An 18,916-nucleotide genomic window follows, 5' to 3' on the forward strand; every position below is an offset into this window, starting at 1 on the left:
AATTTGGAATCGCATCACTGTCTATAGAATTACATAATAACATGAAATAATTTGCTGCCTTTTAATACAGTTAGTGTTGCAATTTTTTATGTTGATTCCAGTTTAACGTAAATTTGAGAGAATGCATAATTTGCTGTTAATTGTTGTTAACAAGATTTTTGATGTGGAAGTGCGGTGGAGAGCAATATTGTTGTTTATTGGCTTTTGTGTGGAGAACAGTGTGATGTATGCCCCTAAGGCAATCTACAACAAGTTTTTTGTGTGTCTGTCTTATACCTCTTTTTAGGGGTTGTAGCCATGCTGTTAATATTAATCGTGAAGTGCTTCTTAAGTGACTTGTTATTAATAAACTTCTGTTTATTATCCATGTTGCAGCATTCGTGTAATGCAAACCTGTTTGCCCAGAATGTCTTTGTGGACACGCATGATCTGAGATTCCCATGGGTAGCATTTTTTACTAATTCATTTGTGCCAGCCAATACAGAGCTAACATGGAACTATGGCTATGATGTGGACAGTGTTCCAGAGAGAGTAATCATTTGTAAATGTGGTGAGACAAATTGTCAGGGCAGGTTGCTATAAAGAACTGCAGTATTATGCTGTGAAGATAACCGGTCACATGGAGCTCGCTCTCTTTAAACATATATGTATATGTATATATATTTTGAGTAATGTGTTCATAAGTGAATTCTGTGATTATTATTTCACCAAATTTAAATGTAAAATGAACAAATATTTATGTGTAACTGTTTCAGTATCATTTGATTAATTAGTTTATTCATGTAACAGAAACAGCTTTATCTTTGTAGTTAGCTGTAGAAACAAAGATTCCTACATTTTATCACATGACCTGTCTTGACTTTGAAAATACGACGACTGAATGCTTATAAGTATTTTCATTGTGTATTACTTTGTGTTGTATTGTACATTGTTAGCATAGGTTATTATTGAAAGCTGTTAAAAATCTCATTACTTTTACGCATTTGGCCACCTTTGTGTTCAGTGAAATTAAATGAATGGGCTTTTCAGATGTGTATGTAACTTTATCCATACATTTTCTGTGAAAATGTGTTATGTATTTACCACTGATACTGTGAAATGAGTAGTAAACAGTTTGTATAACAATGCATTCATAATGTAGCAGTGTGCTCAACACGATTAAAATTTTGAGGATTTCAAGAAATCTTCTGCTGCAAGCATTATTGTATAAAACATACTCAGTTTTCTAGCAATATCAATTGTGAATTTTCGCTCAATGTTTCAAGGATTATCCTATTTTCATTGTCAGCAATAAAATGATAGATTGCTGATACTATCCATGTCTTTTTTGTCATCACTCTTCTAATTGGTTTGATTTGGTCCATCTTTACATCCTCACCTATGTGAACCTCTTCATGTCAAAGATGTTGTTACATCCAAAGGCCTCAGTTATTTATTGTATACATTCCAATCACTGACTTATCACAGCTTTTGCCATTTACAGACCTCTATAGTACCATGGAAGTTATTCCCTGAAGTCTTAATATGTTTTGTCATCCTGTATCTAAATCTTGTTGTGACAATTGGTCCCTCACCTTGTCACCAAATGGAAGTAATTAGCCAGTGATGTAGAGTATAAATAGAAGTAATAATATTCTTCTTTTAGGTGGAGAGGATGATGGTACTTTTGAAAACATTGAGTATTATTTGCAGTTGATGTAGGTAAAACACTGAGAGCCTTTCATACAAAATTATGATAGTCTTTTGCAGTGAATAGATTGTTGTAAGTGAATAGGAATTTGCTATTGAAGTATCAAATAGGTCACTCTGAATTTAATGGCTGTGATGATAAGTATGAAACCAAAATAACAAATTCTGAATAATGTTGTGTGTTGAGTGTGCTGAATTATATCATGTGCCTTAACATTTATCTGTGTGTTAACAGTATGTATGTCACTTTATAATAGCATTGCAGAGTTTCATGTTTCTATTCATTGTTGTCAGCTTCATCCACTACCGTTTAACCATTTATTTAGCCTAGACTATTAATGCTTTTTGCTCTGTGCATTGAATTTATGAAAAAGTTATTGTCCTCACAAATACATGGTAACAATAAAAATATTGCATACTGCACATGTACAGGATGGTTCAACTAAACTGTTCATCTTAAACTGTCTGCACCCAGATTAATCATAAGAAAGTCATCATTAAGTGCCATAGCTATAATAATTACAGATGTACTGGTATTAACTTTGCTTTTTGAAATGGAAGTATGGTAATTACTGTTGCAAATATTGTAGTTAACTGCATTTCACTCTCTGAAAATTAGTCTATAGTTTTGGAACCATCAAACCGATTGCTGTCCTATGTGAAAGTTAATGTTGTCATAAGGAAATATTACATTCAGCTGTTACGGTGCTCCATTATGGCAAAGCTAAGATAGTGTAATTACTAATTAGTAATCATTGAAACAAGTTTAATTTAAAACTGGTACCATTCACAATACATATTGTTTGACCAATGCAACACCAGGAAGGCAAAGGATGTGGCATGGAAGAATAGTTCATGCTTTAATTACGGTAACAGTTCTGCTGTTGTTGCTGCCAGAGTTTTGAAAGACAGGTATGTGTTACAAATGAATGAATTTATAAAACATGAAATTGAGGTCTAAAGAATGTTAAATAAGAACACTGCATGAAAAAAAATATTTTGAGATACACACTTACATTGTAAAATTACATAACTCCTACTCATCTCGTCCAGGGATTGAGAAAGAACTGTGTGAGCAGCTTGTAGTCACAAGTGAGTATTCAGCTGGGTACCTGCTGTGCTGTATATTTCAAGCATTACTTCCTCTATAGAAGCTGATAGTGCTTCTGTAAGAAATTGTGTATACCTGTTATGTTTTCAGGTCTCTTCAGTGAAGTAAGGCCGTATTACGTAGTCTCCAATAGCCCCACTCTAGGCATTCATAGTCCACTGCCTCTGATGTTGTACAAGCATTAGCAAGTGTGGATTATCAGTACCTCAATAGTGCATATTTCTTGCAACAGTGCATGTTTCTTACATTCAGCTTTTCATTATTTTTAAAGGTTTATTCATTGGTATAGCAAAATTTTGTAGAAAGAACATACTACCCACCCTGGTGTCACACTAGAACAAACAGCAGAATTACTTACGTTGGTTAAACTTCCAGTTAAGTGACACATTGTACACATGGAAACTGCATGCATATTGCAGGCAATGCTGGACTGACATACCCCAGATATACTCACAATATCTTTGGAGCTAATGTTTGCATAGAGCATCAGTGTGCATAAAATCAATTTAATTCACTTTATTCGTTGTAAGGATGTCCCTTACCTTTTGTGAAGCATTCCAGTGGCCTCCCAATAACAATTTTTTGCACATTAGTTGAACTATCATTCAGTCTGTTAGGACACCTGTAGGCATACAGCTCAGCTACCCTCTTCACTTTCCTTCTGTGTTGTCCTTTAAGAGTTTTCAGTTTTTCATGGTTTGTTGCAGAGATTTTTTTTCTCAACATATTCCGTAGTTGAGACACTTGAACTACACAGATAGAATAGAAACCTATATTTGCCCCTTGGTGTCGCAATGGTGCAGCTCTCTTTTTCTCTCTTTCTTTCTTTCCTTCCCCTCAAACTTCCATTTTAGTCAGCGGTTAGTTTGATGTTAAAAACAGATAATTCCTAAGTTCTCCATATTGTAATACCTCAAAAAAGTATGACATTTGAGAGTGAAATTTGATTCATCTTTGACATTTGCAGTGCTAGCAGCAGAAATTATTATACTTGTCTTTGAAAAAGCAAAGTTGATACAATATCTTTCTTATTAATATAACAATAACAAGAGACCATATGTTGGGTACTAAGACTTTCTTATCGTTCATCTAACAAGTGAGTGAATACAGCATTAGAATAAATGTTTCAAGAAGTATTCGGGATGAATGGGAATAGGTCTTGAGTATGAAAACAAGCACTGTGGGGCAACAAAAAAATCCTTGGAAAGTAATAAAAATAGAAGTAAAAGCTCTAAGTACAAAATACTATAAGGTTGATCTGCGTAATAACATGAAACCTGTATTTTATGATATTGTGTGTTACATTTTTTTTGAATGATTTATTTTTATACTATTTTCTGCCCATTAATTTATGTGCAATTAAGCTATATCTGTATCCAGTCCTTGCTTAAGATACATTGACATTCTTACAGTACTTTTATTCATAATAAGAATATTTAAGATTTGGAAATTTACTTAATTTAACAATAAAGTTATTCCCTAGGTGCAAAAAATAAAAATTTGAATGGGTCATTATGTTGTGGCATAGATGAACTGATTATTGTATTCATACATTTTCAAAATGGTAAATTAATGCATTGTATGTGGTTCACTGATGTTTTTGCCTATCAGAGGCCCAAGTTACAATGTCTTGTAGGTGGATTTTGAAATGATATCTATGAGTAAGCTGCACAGACAAATAATTTTAGCCCATTGAATTCATCAATTGGATGACTATCAGAGGCCAATACACATCTATGTTTTGTCACTTATCTGTGTTTCTAAAAGGACTGGTGATATCAGTGTCATCATCCAGTGTTTTCAGTTGATTGTTAACAACTCATGACAAGCAGTAAGCTCCAAGAAACATTTTTACAGTCTGAGTTTTAAATTATTGTGACTACTTATTTAATTTTGTTACATGCTTTAAATAGCATACATTATTGAATTTGTGTCATAAGTCCTTGTTTTAGCCTGCACTAACCTTAGCAGAAACTGACAAAGATGGTGTTTGTAATCAGTACATGGCAACATTTGCTCTAAGGATTCTGTGCAAGTATTTTGATATATAACTTTGCATTATAATGTTCTACTACTTCCAGCTGGATGTTACTTTCTTGTTTTGCATTGCATAAAATCTGGGTTTCATTGTCTTTGATGTATTATTTATTGTGTGTGTGTGTGTGTGTGTGTGTGTGTGTGTGGGCGCACCCGCGAGAGAGAGAGAGAGAGAGAGAGAGAGAAATTTGCAATGGTTGTTTTGCCAGTTTTTTATTGTGCATTTGTTGATATTGGTGGGTTTCTATACAAAATAAATATAAAATTAAAAAATAATTGAATTTATTGTTATTTAGTGCTTAATCAAATTGTTTCTATTGTCACATCAAAGATCATATATCACCGTGTTGACTGATATATGAAAATGCTGTGGCAGAGTCATTGCACTCCTGAAGGACTCCCTTTCTGGACATCCAGGTCCAACAGTTTCATGGTTTTTGAAACTCTTAAAGGCAAATGCTGGGATGGCTGTTTCGAAAAGAACGAAGTTCATGAAATGGGTATTGTTTACACCTTCTAGAACAGGCATGGGCAGCCTTTGGTGGCCCACAGGCTTGATTCACCTCAGATACTCTGTCCCTGGGTTGCGGGACTGTATGGGAGACATTTTTTGGTGTAGATGAGATGACAGCTGTTGGAATGCAGGTACTGCTGGTGTTTGGTGGGTTTAATGTGGACAGAGGTGTGGATGAAACCATCAGACGGGAGGAGGTCAGTGTATAGAGAGGTGGCACACTGGGTTGAGGAGGACCACATGAAGCGGATGGCAGAGAAGATGTTGAAGTTGCAGAGGAACAAAGATAGCATATCTTGGCCTGAGTCCAAATCATGAAGACATCATCAGTGAACCTGAATCAGACTACAGTTTTGGCATTTTGGTAGACTAGGAAGGTCACTTATAGATGACCCATATTCAGGTTGGAATAAGAGGGTGCCTGTGACTGTACCATGGATATGTTTTTATACCTTCCCTTCAAAGGAGGAGTAGCTGTGGGCTAAGATAAAGTTAGTAAGATACATGAAGAATAAGGTAGTGGGTCTGGAGTCTGAAGGACATTGGGGATTTTAATGTTCAGTGGCAATAGGAGCATGGACGTGAGGGATGTTGGGGTAGAGAGAGTTGGTGTCAACAGCGATGAGTATGGATCCAGGAAGTAAAAGGCCGTTAGTGGAGAGTCGGTGAAGGAAGTGGTTGGTGTCTTTCATGTGGGAGGCTGGATTACGGGCAATTGGATGAAGTGTTGGTCAATGAGGGCCAAAATTCTTTCAGTGGGGCACAATAACGAACCACAATGGGTTGTCAAGGATTGTTGGGTTTGTGGGTTTTGGGGAGCATGTAGAAGGCGGGTGTGCAGGGTGTCTTAGGGATGAAGAGGGAAATGGATTCAGGGAAGGTTCTGGGAAGGGCCTAAGGCTTTAAGCAGGGATTGGAGATTGTGTTGGATGACTGGGATGGGATCACTCTCACAGAGTTTATAGGTAGAGGTGTCAGATAATTGTTAGAGACTTTCTGCCAGATAGTCACTGCGATTCATAACAACAATGGTAGAACCGTCGCCTGCAGGTAGGATGATTAGGTCAGGATTTGTTTTGATGCTATGTATGGATGTTCTTTCTTTTACTGAAGGGTTGGAAGGGATCTGGGGAAAGATAGTGAGGCTAGGTTGGAAGTAAGGAATTACTGGAAGGTGACCAGTGGATTATTGGGTGGGAAGGGGGGGAGGATGGTTTAGGCGGCATTTGAGAAGTGGTATGTGGGACTGGGTTTTAGCCGGGAAAAGGGATACTTTTCTGAATTGGTGCAGAAAGATGGAGCAGGGGTCCATTGCGGCAGGAATGATGTAAAGGAAGTGGGAATGATGGAGAAATGGGCAAAATAGGTGTTCCAGATAAGCAAAAAGACATCACCTCCCTATACACCAGCATCATCATGCCCATGGTCTTAACACTATAGAACACTACCTTTCACAATGTTCTTCAGACTCCAAGCTCACTACTTCATTCCTCATGCACCGTACTAAGTTTATCCTAACCCAAAACAACTACTCCTTTGAAGGGTAGGTATACAAAGAGATCTGTGCGACAGCCACAGGCATCTGCATGGCACCATCCTATGGCAACCTGCTTATGAGCCATTTAGATGAGACCTTCCTAGCCTCCCAAAACTCCAAGCCTCTAGTCTGGTTAAGGTGTCAACATTAAGCCCACCAACCATCAACAGTACCCGCATTTCGACAACTGTCATCCCATCCACACCAAAAAATGTCTCCCATACAGCCTAGCCACCCAGGGGCAGTGTATCTGAGGTGATGAGAACTACGTTGCTCAATATACTGAGGGTCTCACTAAGACCTCCACATACAGATACTATCCCCCAGCCCCAGACCTAGTCCACAAACAGATCTCCTATGTCATTTCCCCTCACCACTCCCAAGAATCAGTCACAAAGGAGTGCCCCCCCCCCCCCTGTCACTCAGCACATCCCACACTGAAGCAACTACTGAACCACATCCTTTGCCAAGGCTTTGATTCCCTATTGCCATGCCCTGAAATCAGGGACATCCTACCTGAGATACTTCTCATCCCTCTTAAAGTGGTGGTCTGTTGGCCTTCTACCCTCCACAACATCCTACTCCATCCCTATGCTGCTCCCAATACCACAATGATCATATCCCTGACGAAGACCCAGGTACAAGACCTGCCCAGTCCAGCCACACAGTATTTCCTGTTCCAGTCCCGTTGTCACATTTGTCCTACTCCATTGGGGCCGGGCCTCGTGTGAAAGCAGAAATATGATTTACCAGCTCCACTGCAATCATTGCACAGCTTTTTACATTTTTATGAGTACCAACCAGTTGTCCACCAGGATGAACGACCACCGCCCAACTGTGGCCAAGAGCAAAGTAGTCCACCCAGTTGCACAACATGCAGCTGAGCATTACTTGCTTCATTTCAATGGCTACTTCACTACCCCAGCCATCTGGATTTTCCTCCCAAGAGCAGCTTTTCTGAACTTTGTATAATGGAGTTATCGTAACAACACATTCCCCGCTTTCGTAATTATTCTGACCTCAACCCACACTAACATATAGTCCCCACACCCTCCAACCAACATTTTCCACCCCCTCTGTCCTATCATTCTCATCTCCCACCCTCTTTGTTTGCTGCCCTCTGCCAACACACCTATACTATCCCTTCACCTTCTCCTTCCCCACTCTCTCCAGATTGCTGCTTGCATCCCAAGTGATACTTATATTCCAGCCTGAGATGCTGGAGTTGGTGGTCATGTGTGAATGAGGTGTGCTTGCTTGTGTGTATGGTTGCTGTGTGTTTCTCTTTTGCTGATGGTAGGCTGTCACCAAAAGATTTATGTAAGTATCTTTTAATTGTTCCTGTCTGTAACTTGACATGTCTTCTTTATGGTAAGTAGCGATCTGTCTTTTCCTACATTATTGATATTCCTACCTGGAGTTTCCATTGTTTGTTTTCTTTACTTATGACATTTTACAAAAACTTCTGTTGCAAAATTGTGCAGTGCTTTGCTCTCTCCCACAAATTTCTTCTGTGGACCAAATGGAAACCAGTCGTGGGCTGGATGTGGCCCATGGGGTGCTGGTTGCCTACCTGTGATCTAGAATGTCAAAAGGAAGTTGATGTATAATATCTGTCTGAGCACCATGTTAGTACAGGAGTCCATATGTTAAACATAGAGGACCATAAATTTGATTTATGTAGGGAAAGGAGTAGTTGCCATGAATTTGGTAAATAAAATCAAGTTAAAAATCTGTTGATAACAGTACTTTCTGCTTAGATCAGTAATTGGATGTCTGTGCTTGCAAAGTCATTTGTAATTGTTACAGTAAACAGATACCACTGCAAAATTTTCAACTGTTCTTACAAAAATTTAGGTCTTTATTATATACCACCTATCATAAAAAGAAAGCAAATGATAGTCTGTGGAGATTTGAATATTAATTTTCTGAAAGGTTAAGGAAAGGGAACAATTTTAAGTGTTACTTAACACAACATGTGTTTTGTTGTTAATTTTTCCTGCCAGAATTACACGGAAAAATGTACACTACAGCATTTTTGTAGAATACTTAATCAGTGATGTAAAGTAGCGAATGGCCTCTGTGACTTTGTCATATTACTAACCAATTAAACATCTTATCTGATTACTCTGAAGCTGCATAAATGAAAACAGATGAATTAATGAATATACAGTGGAAAACTTCAAGGCAACATTACAGGAAGCTGACTGTAGGGATGTTTGTAATGTGACAGACATTAGTTCCAAATACAGTGCATTTAAAGATGAGTTTCTATCAGGCTTTAACGTCAGTTTTCACAAGAAAACAAAGTATGTGGCTAATAATACACCAAATAGCCTCTGACAAAATAATTTAATTGGATGGATAAAAATATCTACTCACCAAGCAGCGGCACATATAAAAGAAAGTTGCAATTAGGCAAGCTTTCAGAGCCAGTGGCTCCTTCTTCAAGTAGAAGGGTGGAAGGGGAAGGAAGGGCGATGAAGGAAAAGGACTGGAGATGTTTAGGAAAAAGTGTAGCTTTTGGGAAAGTCCTCGAGAACCATGGTTCAGGGGAGACTTACCGCATGGGGAGAGAAGGAAAGATTGATTGCTGCGGACTGCATCGGATGAGATTTGAAAATCTGAGAGCTTAAAGATTGAAGACAAGGGAAATATGTAAGCCATAGTGAAAAATATATGGGTAAGACAACAAAAGATGTATAAAACAAACGGACCGAAGAAAAGAGTAGCTACTGTGAAGAAATGCTGAGACAGAAGAAATTAATGTGAATTAAGGCCAGGTGGATGGTGAGAAATAAGGACATGTAGTGCTAATTCCCATCTGTGGAGTTCTGAGAAATTGGTGTCTGGGGGAAGAACTCAGATGGCGCATGTGGTGAAGAAACAGGCGCCAAGGTCAGGATTGTCATGTTGTAGAGCATGCTCTGTAACAGGATATTGCCTGTTGCCAGTATACACCCTCTGACTATGTCCATTCATATTAATCGATAATTTGTGGAAGTCATGCTGATATAAAAGGCTGAACAGTGTTTACATAACATCTCGTATATGACGTGTTGTTTCACAGGTGTCTCTCCCTTTAATAGTATATGTTTTGGCAGTTGCAGAGCTGCTGTAAGTGGTGCTAGGAGGGTGCATAGGGCAAGTCTTGCAGTGGGGAAAGTCACAGGGGTAGGAGCCTTAGGATGGGGAGATGGGTGCAGGAGGAGCATAGGATCTGACAAGAATATTGCGGAGATTGGAATTGGTGGATTGATCCACTACCTCAAAATCATCCCTTACAAGCCTTCCAAGAACTCCTCACATCCAGCATTGCTTCACAATCCTTCCTCAGGTCCATACAACATGACCCTAACCTGTCCTCTACAGAACTCCAGGCTCTACATTCCCTACAAACTGATGACTCCAAGGATCTATCACTGTAGTACTTGATGGAAAGGAGTTTCTTAGTGTCTTGACACCTCTGCCTACAGTGTCTGCCATCAAGAACCCATCCCTGTAATTCAAACTGACCTGCAGTCACTCCTTGAAACCTCAGGCCCCTCACAAGGACTAACACCTCAATCCATAAAGCTTCTCACCCCACCCATACCACGAACCCCCTTCTTCCTAAGATCCACAAGCCCAACCATCCTGCCATCGTATACTTGCTGGCTTCAAAGCACCCACTGAACTTATATTTGCCTTGGTTGATCGGTGCCTGCAGTCCATAGTACAAAGACTCTCCTCCTACATCAAAGACACCAACCATTTTCTAGACTGTCTGAAATCCATGCCCGTCCCACTCCCACCTCACACCTTGCTTGTCACCATTGATTCCACCTCCCTATACACCAACATCCCCCACACACATGGTCTGCCCACTGCTGAACATTTCCTCTGTCAGCACTCGCCTGATTCCAAACCAATGACATCCTTCATACTCACCTCAATCAACTTTATACTTACCAACAATTACTTCATCTTTGAGGGACAGATATACAAACAGATCAGGGGTAAGGCCATGGGAACCGTGATGGCTTCCTATGCCAACCTTTTCATGGGTCGCTTGGAGGGGGCTTTCCTGGGATCCATAAGTCTTCAGCCTCAGTTTTGGTTTAGGTACATTGATGACATCTTTACCATATGGGCCCATGGTGAGGCTGACCTGTTATAATCTCTGGAATCTCTGAATACCTTCTACCAATTAAATATCGCATGGTCCTATTCCGAATCCCTTGTCACTTTCCTTGATGTTGATCTTGTTCTCACCGAAGGCCGGCTACACACTTCTGTGCGCATTAAACCTACCAACAAACAACAGTACTTACATTTTGACAGTTGCCATCCTTTCCATGTCAAATGTTCCCTCCCATACAGCCTTGGCATCCAAGGCAAACATATTTGTTCAGATACAGACTCTTTACAGCAATAAACCGCTGTTCTCACCTCAATCTTCTTTGCACATAATTACCCCAACAGCACAGTTCAAAAGCAGATTTCCCGGGACATCACATCCAATCCTGGTACTGCTGCACATCTCTGGAGTACGCCGCTGGTGACTGAGTATTTTCTGTGTTTGGAATGTGTTAATCACCTACTTTGACAGGGCAATGACTTCCTAAAATCATGCCCTGAAATGAGATCGATCCTGTCTGAAATTTTGCCCACCACTTCTAGAATAGCTTTTCGTCACCCTCCCAATCTCCACAGTATTCTTGCGCACTCCTACCATCACCTACAGCAGCCCTGTAACTTGCAAAACATGTACTGCTGAAGGGAGAGCCACCACTCTTACACCAGCTGTTATGTAAACACTGTTTGGCGTTTTACATCGGCATGACTACCACCAAATTATGTATTAGGATGAATGGGCATAGGCAGAGGGTGTATACTGGCAACAAGCAATATTCTGTTGCAGAGCATGCTCTACAATATGACAGTCCAGACCTCGATGCCTGTTTCACCACACGCACCACATGGATTCTTCCCCCAGACATCAATTTCTCAGAACTCTGCAAGTGGAAACTAGCACTGTAACATGTCCTTGGTTCTATCTACCCACATGGCAATTATGTTAATTTCTTCCGTCTCAGCACTGCTTCACTGTAACTACTCTTTTCTTCACTACGTTTTAGTTTTCTACATCTTTTATTGTCTTAATGTCTATTTTTCACCGCCCCCTCGCACCTTTGTTACATACAATGTACTTAGCTTTTCGCTCTTATTGACTCATGCATGATGTTTAATTAGTAATCTCTGTCTTGCATATTACCCTGTCTTCCACCTTTAAGCCCTCAGGTTTTAAATCTCATCTGATGAGGTCCCCAACAATCAGTCTTTCCTTCTCATCCCATGCCGTAAATCTGCTCTGAGCCACAGTTGTCAGTGACTTTCCCAAAATCTACCCCATTTCCGAAACCTCTCCAGTCCTTTTCCTTCACCCCTCTTCCTTTCCCTTCAACCTTTCTGCCTGAAGAAGGAGCGACTGGCTCTGAAAGCTAGCCTGATTACAACTTTCTTTTATGTGTGTGTTCTGCTGCCACTTAGTGAGTTGATTTTGTATCTATCCAGTTAAATTATTTTGTGAAAAATTGATTGTTTTTGTTGTTATATCAAATAGTCACTGAATTACAAAAGAAATCAAAATACTATGTGGAAAGAAACAGAAATTGTTTGAAATGGTTAGGATAAGTATGGGACCTATTACATATTAAAGGAAATACTCTATTGCCTTAAGGTAGCTGTATATTATCTAGACTCAATAATTTTGATAACAAAATAAATCTATATGGTCCATAGTTGAAAGAAAAACTGCAAAATCAGCCAAGAAATGTCAGGACTTTGTTGTTAACGAAAACAGCCAAATAATAAATGATAGTAGTCAGGTAGTGATTGTATGTAGAAAAAAGTTGGGTAAGTGTGACTAGGACTCACACATGGAGGGTTCTGTTCAGACTTAAATTCTGTATATAGATAATTCATCCATCCCAGGAGTCAAGAATTCCAGTGATTTTTGACTGTTATTGATATTGATACTGGCTAGATACCAAAATATGTCACGTAAGTGCCCAGTCTTATGACTGCATTGACTTACAAGCTTAGCTTAACAGTTTCTACACCACCAAGGGATGATAGACCTTAGTGTGTGATAGGCATTTCAACTTGGTATGTCTAACCATTCCTGGGAGAAAGTGATCTTAACAGATGGACAGACAGACAATCAGATAACAAATGACCTTTTTGTGTGTGCTTAAATTACAGATAAACAATTTTTGGATTCTTTTCCCCTTACAGGTACTGTGAAACTTAGCTTCTTGCCAAGTTTCATTATTGTAGATCAAAAGGATGTACTCTATGGGTTTTGATAGGTGACTATCAAAATATAGTATATAAATCGCCGATCTTTTGATTTCATTGGCTTAGAAGATTACTTTTTCTGCACTGCCAAAGGACCATAGACCTCAGAGTGTGACATAAATTTCAACTTGATATGTCTACCCATTCCTGAGAAAAACAGGCCTTAACACTCGGACAAAAATACTGACAGCCAGACAACAGAGCGATCCTATAAGGGTTTCTCTTTTAACTGACTGAGAAACCCTTATTACTACCTTGAAGTAGCTCAGAAGACGGGCATGGACAGTTCAAGCTGTAGAATATACGCAAGAAGCAATGCCTCATATATACGGACAAATTACAATTACTTTGTGCTCTTGCAAACAAATAAAGAAATTAATTAATTATCTCAAATCAAAAACTCTAATGGAATTGATAATATTTTAATTAAAGTTCTAAAATTATATTATTCACATACAAGCAATGTTTTAAGCTGCATATGTAACACTTAACAATCACAGGAGATATTTCCAGACAACACGAAAAATACTATTACCCGGCCCCTTTACAAGAAAGATAGATATTAATCACTATTGAACAGTCTCACTACTTACCTCCTTCCTGAATATACTGGTAAAAATTATGTATGCTGAAACTGTAATGCACATATCCCAAAATAAGATACTTAGGCAATCTCCATGTGATTTACAAAAGAGTCACTACATAGCATGCTACTTTTCAATACACAAATCAGATCATGCACAATTTGAATGAGCAGTTATTGTCTAATTTTTTTCTGTTAACTGTCAAGAGCATTTGATTGTGCAATTCACAGTATTCTCCTAGAAAGGTCAAATATTATGAAATCAGAAATCTTGCTTGTAATTAGTTTTCATCCTAACTAAAAAGATGCAGAGTGTTGCATTAAGAAACTCAGTGAGTGTACTCAGCAAAACAGCATCTTCCTGATGAGTGTTCCTCAGAGACTGATATTAGGTGCACTCTTGTACATGTAACATATAAATAGTCTTTCATTATACAGGCTGTATCATAATCAATGGCGTAAATGCATACAGTTGAAAGTACACGATACTAGAAGCAAAACAGTCTCATTATACACAGGGTTGAAAATGTGTAGTTTAAGAGCTATGAGCAATTTTTCATCTTCGATGCTTTGAAACAAATCTCTTCTACTGCAAGTTCTTTGCTGTCTATATTTTGAGAAGTGGTAGTATGGACCAAAGTAAGAAAAAAATGTCCAACAAACATGTGTTCTAAAACACATACTTTAAAAGTTACCAACCCTTGACCATTAGTAGAGATGTGTTTCAAAATAGCAAAGATGAACAAGTGCTCATAACTCTTAAGGAATGCTTTTTGGAGCACATGTTTATTGGACCTTTTTTTCTTGTTTTGGTCCATACTACCTGTTCCCAGAATATGGAAAGCAAAGAAGTTGCAGTAGAAGAGATTTGTTTTGCAGCATTGAAGATGAAAAATTGCTCGTAGCTCTTAAGGTATGCATTTTCGACTCTATGTTTACTGAGACTTTTTTGCCTCTAGTGTTGTGTACTTTCAACTGTATGTGTTTACACCATTAGTTATGATGCATCCTGTATATCCAAGAAGCAGAAATAGTGATGTTTCATTATGATGCCATAATTATAATCAAGCCTAGTGCATTAACTTTGACACATGAACATGTAAATAACATTTTCTTGAAAATTAATAATTGGCTCACTGCAACTTTTGTGTCATGGATAACACTGGATGTAAAAGTTGACTTACTTTCCATTCACTACGTCATCATATCCTGAGGTAATTCGTCATTGAGGAAAAAATATTTGTTGCACAGAAGCTTGTCAAAAAGACAATGTGTGGTGCCCATACTCCCTTATGTTGACTGTTGTGAACAACCGATGAAAGCTTGAAGACAACAGTAACATTCATGAATATAATACTAACCATTCATATCCTATCCGAGTTTGTGCTCCATCTCTTTCTTGATGAGTGATTAAGTCCTAACTTTCTTCATTCCTCAATATTTAAAATTTTTATTAAAAATGTCTGCTTTGAACAGTACACAGAATTTACATAATGTAACAAAAAAACATTAAATTCATCAAGTAAAAGTAGAACTAAAATCCAGTAAGGAAAGTTAAATTATTTTAATTTTGCAACATGTTATGACATCATTATTTACAACTTTCAACAGTAACAAATATTTTGCTTTCTGAAGTATATGATGGCAAGTAATTAAGGTTCATAACTTTTCTAGTTTTCTTGAGTGTATTTTCCTTTTGATACTGCTAAAATAAATTAAGCAAGATTAAGCAGTGTTGTGAATGATAATGCTGTCTAAAAAGCTGTTTGTAAAACCCCTTAGTGCCATTAGTCAAACTCATATTTTTGTACATTTCAGGCTTTTATGGACTGTGTTTACTTCTGTGCTGAAATGTGGTTTTTGGGAAATAGGCCATGGTATTAGGCATAATTTTGTGCCTAAATTTAGTTTTCTTCTACAAGAGACATTTAGTTCTCTGGCCTGTTTGTGTACTGCACTCACAAAGTTTTTTAACATATTTACCTAATTATGAGATGAGGTTTTTTACCAAATTCACTAATTAGTCCAGTGAAACTGTCAGAAAAAAAGCCGGTACCTTGCAAAAGGTGGGGTAGAAGATTTTATTTTTTAACTCATTCATATTGTTGGAAATGCTAGAAAACCAAGTTTTGCCAACAAAATTTCTCTTGGGAAAACTTTCTGCAATCAAAAAACTTCGAAAATTTCGGGCTTTATTTTCTTTTTTAAAGAGCACAAAATTCTCTGAAAATTTGATTCTTACCATTTTTTTTACTCCCAGTATCTAAGGCGCTACAGCGCGCCAAAAAATACCAATTTTTCAACTTTCGAGCAAAGTGGCAAATTACCTAATTTTTGAACACTGTTATTTCAGTTTCTATTTGTGTCGTATAAACATACTACTCATCATGTTATTCATTGGAATTTACCATCTCACTCTGCTGCAGGGCCAGGACAAACAGCATCATATTCAATAACTATGAACACACTCACGTTAGATTGCGTGAAGTTTATTTGTGTTACAATATGTAATGCGATTGCATGCAGGTGCCATACATTTTCTACACTTGATTGACGTTGATGATCAGTTATAAGAAAAAGTGGCCACCTCTGCTTACAAGATATGTTGAGACTCGAGGAAAAAATGGATTTATCAGAATATGAGAAGTTCACAAAGGACATTTTACAATCCGGTGATCAGAAAAGTATTGGTCAGGGGTTCCTTCTGACATGACTATAGAACAAATGTTGATGAGAACCATGAAGAGTTCTGGAGGACTTACTTCTGGCCGAGGAATTACGGATAGTGTATTAACCAGATGAAAATTGGGTATGATTCACACACAGAACATTTGTGAAGAAACTGAGTTGTATTGCGGAGTGAGCGCAGTTACATCATAACAGCATGTAGATGCAAGAATTTGTCACATCGAATGAGATGGCATAGACTTGCGTAAGCTGCGTGATTGGTTTTCAGTGCACCCTCCCTTCCCTGAAAGTGATTTTATAATGTCTATCAGCAATGGTGTTGTCGGAACGGAGGATGTTAATTGTCATATGTGTCACGAAGAGGGAGGAAAACGGCATGAAAAGAATAGTTGGTGACAATTTCCATGATGTAAAGTTCCGTAGAAAAGATAAAGTTGTGACTCTCCTTTCTGCGTTCAATTCTGTAAAAGCTGGGAGCACTAAAATTATTCCTGTTGATCCTTTAATTCTTTTCCAAAGGATTTGTTTAATGAAACAAAGTGAAGAAGAGTTAAAAGCCTTTCTGAAATATGAACTTGCTCCTTACCCAATGTCCCTATTCTCAGAAAAAGGCATGCGAAAAGGACCAAAATCTTCATTCTATAATGCCTTCGTTCCAGTGGAAGATGTGAAGTCAGGTGGACCGAGTAAATTTTTTGTCATTGATGGAGGGTACCTTATCCACAAAGTGACTTGGACTCGAAATGTTTGCTTCAAGTCAATAGCCCAAAGCTATGTTTCTTACCTGCAATGTCATTTTGGATCTCAATTTGCTATTGTATTTGATGGGTATCCATGTGAGGGAGACAAATGTAGCACAAAGAGTGCTGAGAGGATTCGTAGGTCCAAAAAACATTCTTCGGTTAACGTTGTGGTTGAATCAGAGATGGTGAACCAAGTGCCACAGGACAAGTTGATGTACAACAAATGAAACAAGATGCATTTGATCACACTACTTAAAAGAGAATTTCTGGAGTGTAGCATTGAAGTGCACCAGGCACAAGAAGATGCTGACGTTATGATTGTAACATCTGCCATTTCAAGAACCAAAGATTTTGGAAGTGTTATTGTAGGAGATGATGTTGACCTGCTTGTGCTCATGACCGGTTTGGGGCAAGGCATTGAAAACTTATTTTTCTTAAAGCCAGGAAGAGGAAATGCAGAAGACAAGTGGTTTTCCACTGCATCTTACAAGTTTGACAGTGAATATATTCTGTTCACTCACGCCTTTAGCGGATGCGATACATCATCTGCTTTTTTTGGTCAAGGAAAAATTAAGTGCTGCAATATTGTTGCGAAAAATGAACACCTAACCTCAGCACTTTGCATGTTCAACATGCTACCCGTGAAGAAATAATAACAGCAGGAGAACAGGTTACTATCGCATTGTATAGTGGAGGTGTCAGCAGTTCCCACACACTAGACCATTTGCAGTACCAGCTATTCGCCAAGTCTGCCACAAAAAGCAAACTGAATCTTGCACGGTTGCCACCTACACAAGATGCTGCACAACATCATTCGTTGTGGACTTACCAACAAGTCCAAAGTTGGATGGGAAACTAGAAACCTCCTGAGAAATGGGGCTGGAATCACAGTGACCACAGTCCAATACCCATTATAATGAGCCAAGATCCAGCACCTGAAGCACTCCTTCACATTGTTTCATGCTCATGCAAGCTGAACTGTGGCGGAGCGTGCTCCTGCAGAAAAGCGGGTTTGAAATGTTCTTCAATTTGCAAGAAATGTATTGAGGTCAACTGTGAAAACGTGCCAAAATCTTTATATGAAGACAGTGAAGAAGATGTTGTGGAGGATGTTGAGGAAACCGCTGACGAAATCAACGAACTTGCTGAGGCTGACTCGCTGTGTACAGAAGAGGTCAATCTGGGATCAACTCTTATGTACAGACCCTGAATCCGCAGCTCAAGGTATTTCTGGTGACACTGAGGAAGCTGGCCCATCAAAACGTTGGAAGTGATACTCATATCTGTCTCAAGTGCGCTAAAGTGCGATATTACTAGTATTACACACTCAGAACTGTCAACATTTTTTAGTAACTGACAATGCATTTTAATTGTAATAATGCTACTTATTTTTAATGTCAACTGTGTGGCTTTTATACACAAGAATAATTACCTACCTAATTAGGTTGCCTATTGCAGCTAATAATAGTTCAGTATCCTGAGACAATTTATTGTGTGTGTGTGTGTGTGTGTGTGTGTGTGTGTGTGTGTGTGTGTGTGTGTGTGTGTGTGTGTCTTAATGATGTATATTTATATTTATAGTTTTACAAATACCAGGGCTGAGTTGGCCCATAGTCAACTTCAAGTAGTGATGTAAGAATCACAATAGTTGGGTGCCCATCAATCCTCATGT

General features: G+C 38.5%; 1 protein-coding gene across 1 annotated transcript in view; it reads left to right on the plus strand.

Annotated features, from left to right (window-relative positions):
* LOC124545625 overlaps nt 1-5,016 on the plus strand; it is a 409,511-nt gene extending 404,495 nt beyond the window's left edge. The window contains exon 30 of the mRNA XM_047124572.1: nt 376-5,016. Coding sequence (XP_046980528.1) covers nt 376-582 — 207 coding nt within the window. The 3' untranslated portion in view covers nt 583-5,016. The remainder of the gene's footprint in view (nt 1-375) is intronic.
* The last annotated feature ends 13,900 nt before the right edge of the window (nt 5,017-18,916 follow it).

The sequence above is a fragment of the Schistocerca americana genome, chromosome 8 (genome assembly GCF_021461395.2).
Source record: "Schistocerca americana isolate TAMUIC-IGC-003095 chromosome 8, iqSchAmer2.1, whole genome shotgun sequence".
Lineage (NCBI taxonomy): Eukaryota > Metazoa > Arthropoda > Insecta > Orthoptera > Acrididae > Schistocerca > Schistocerca americana.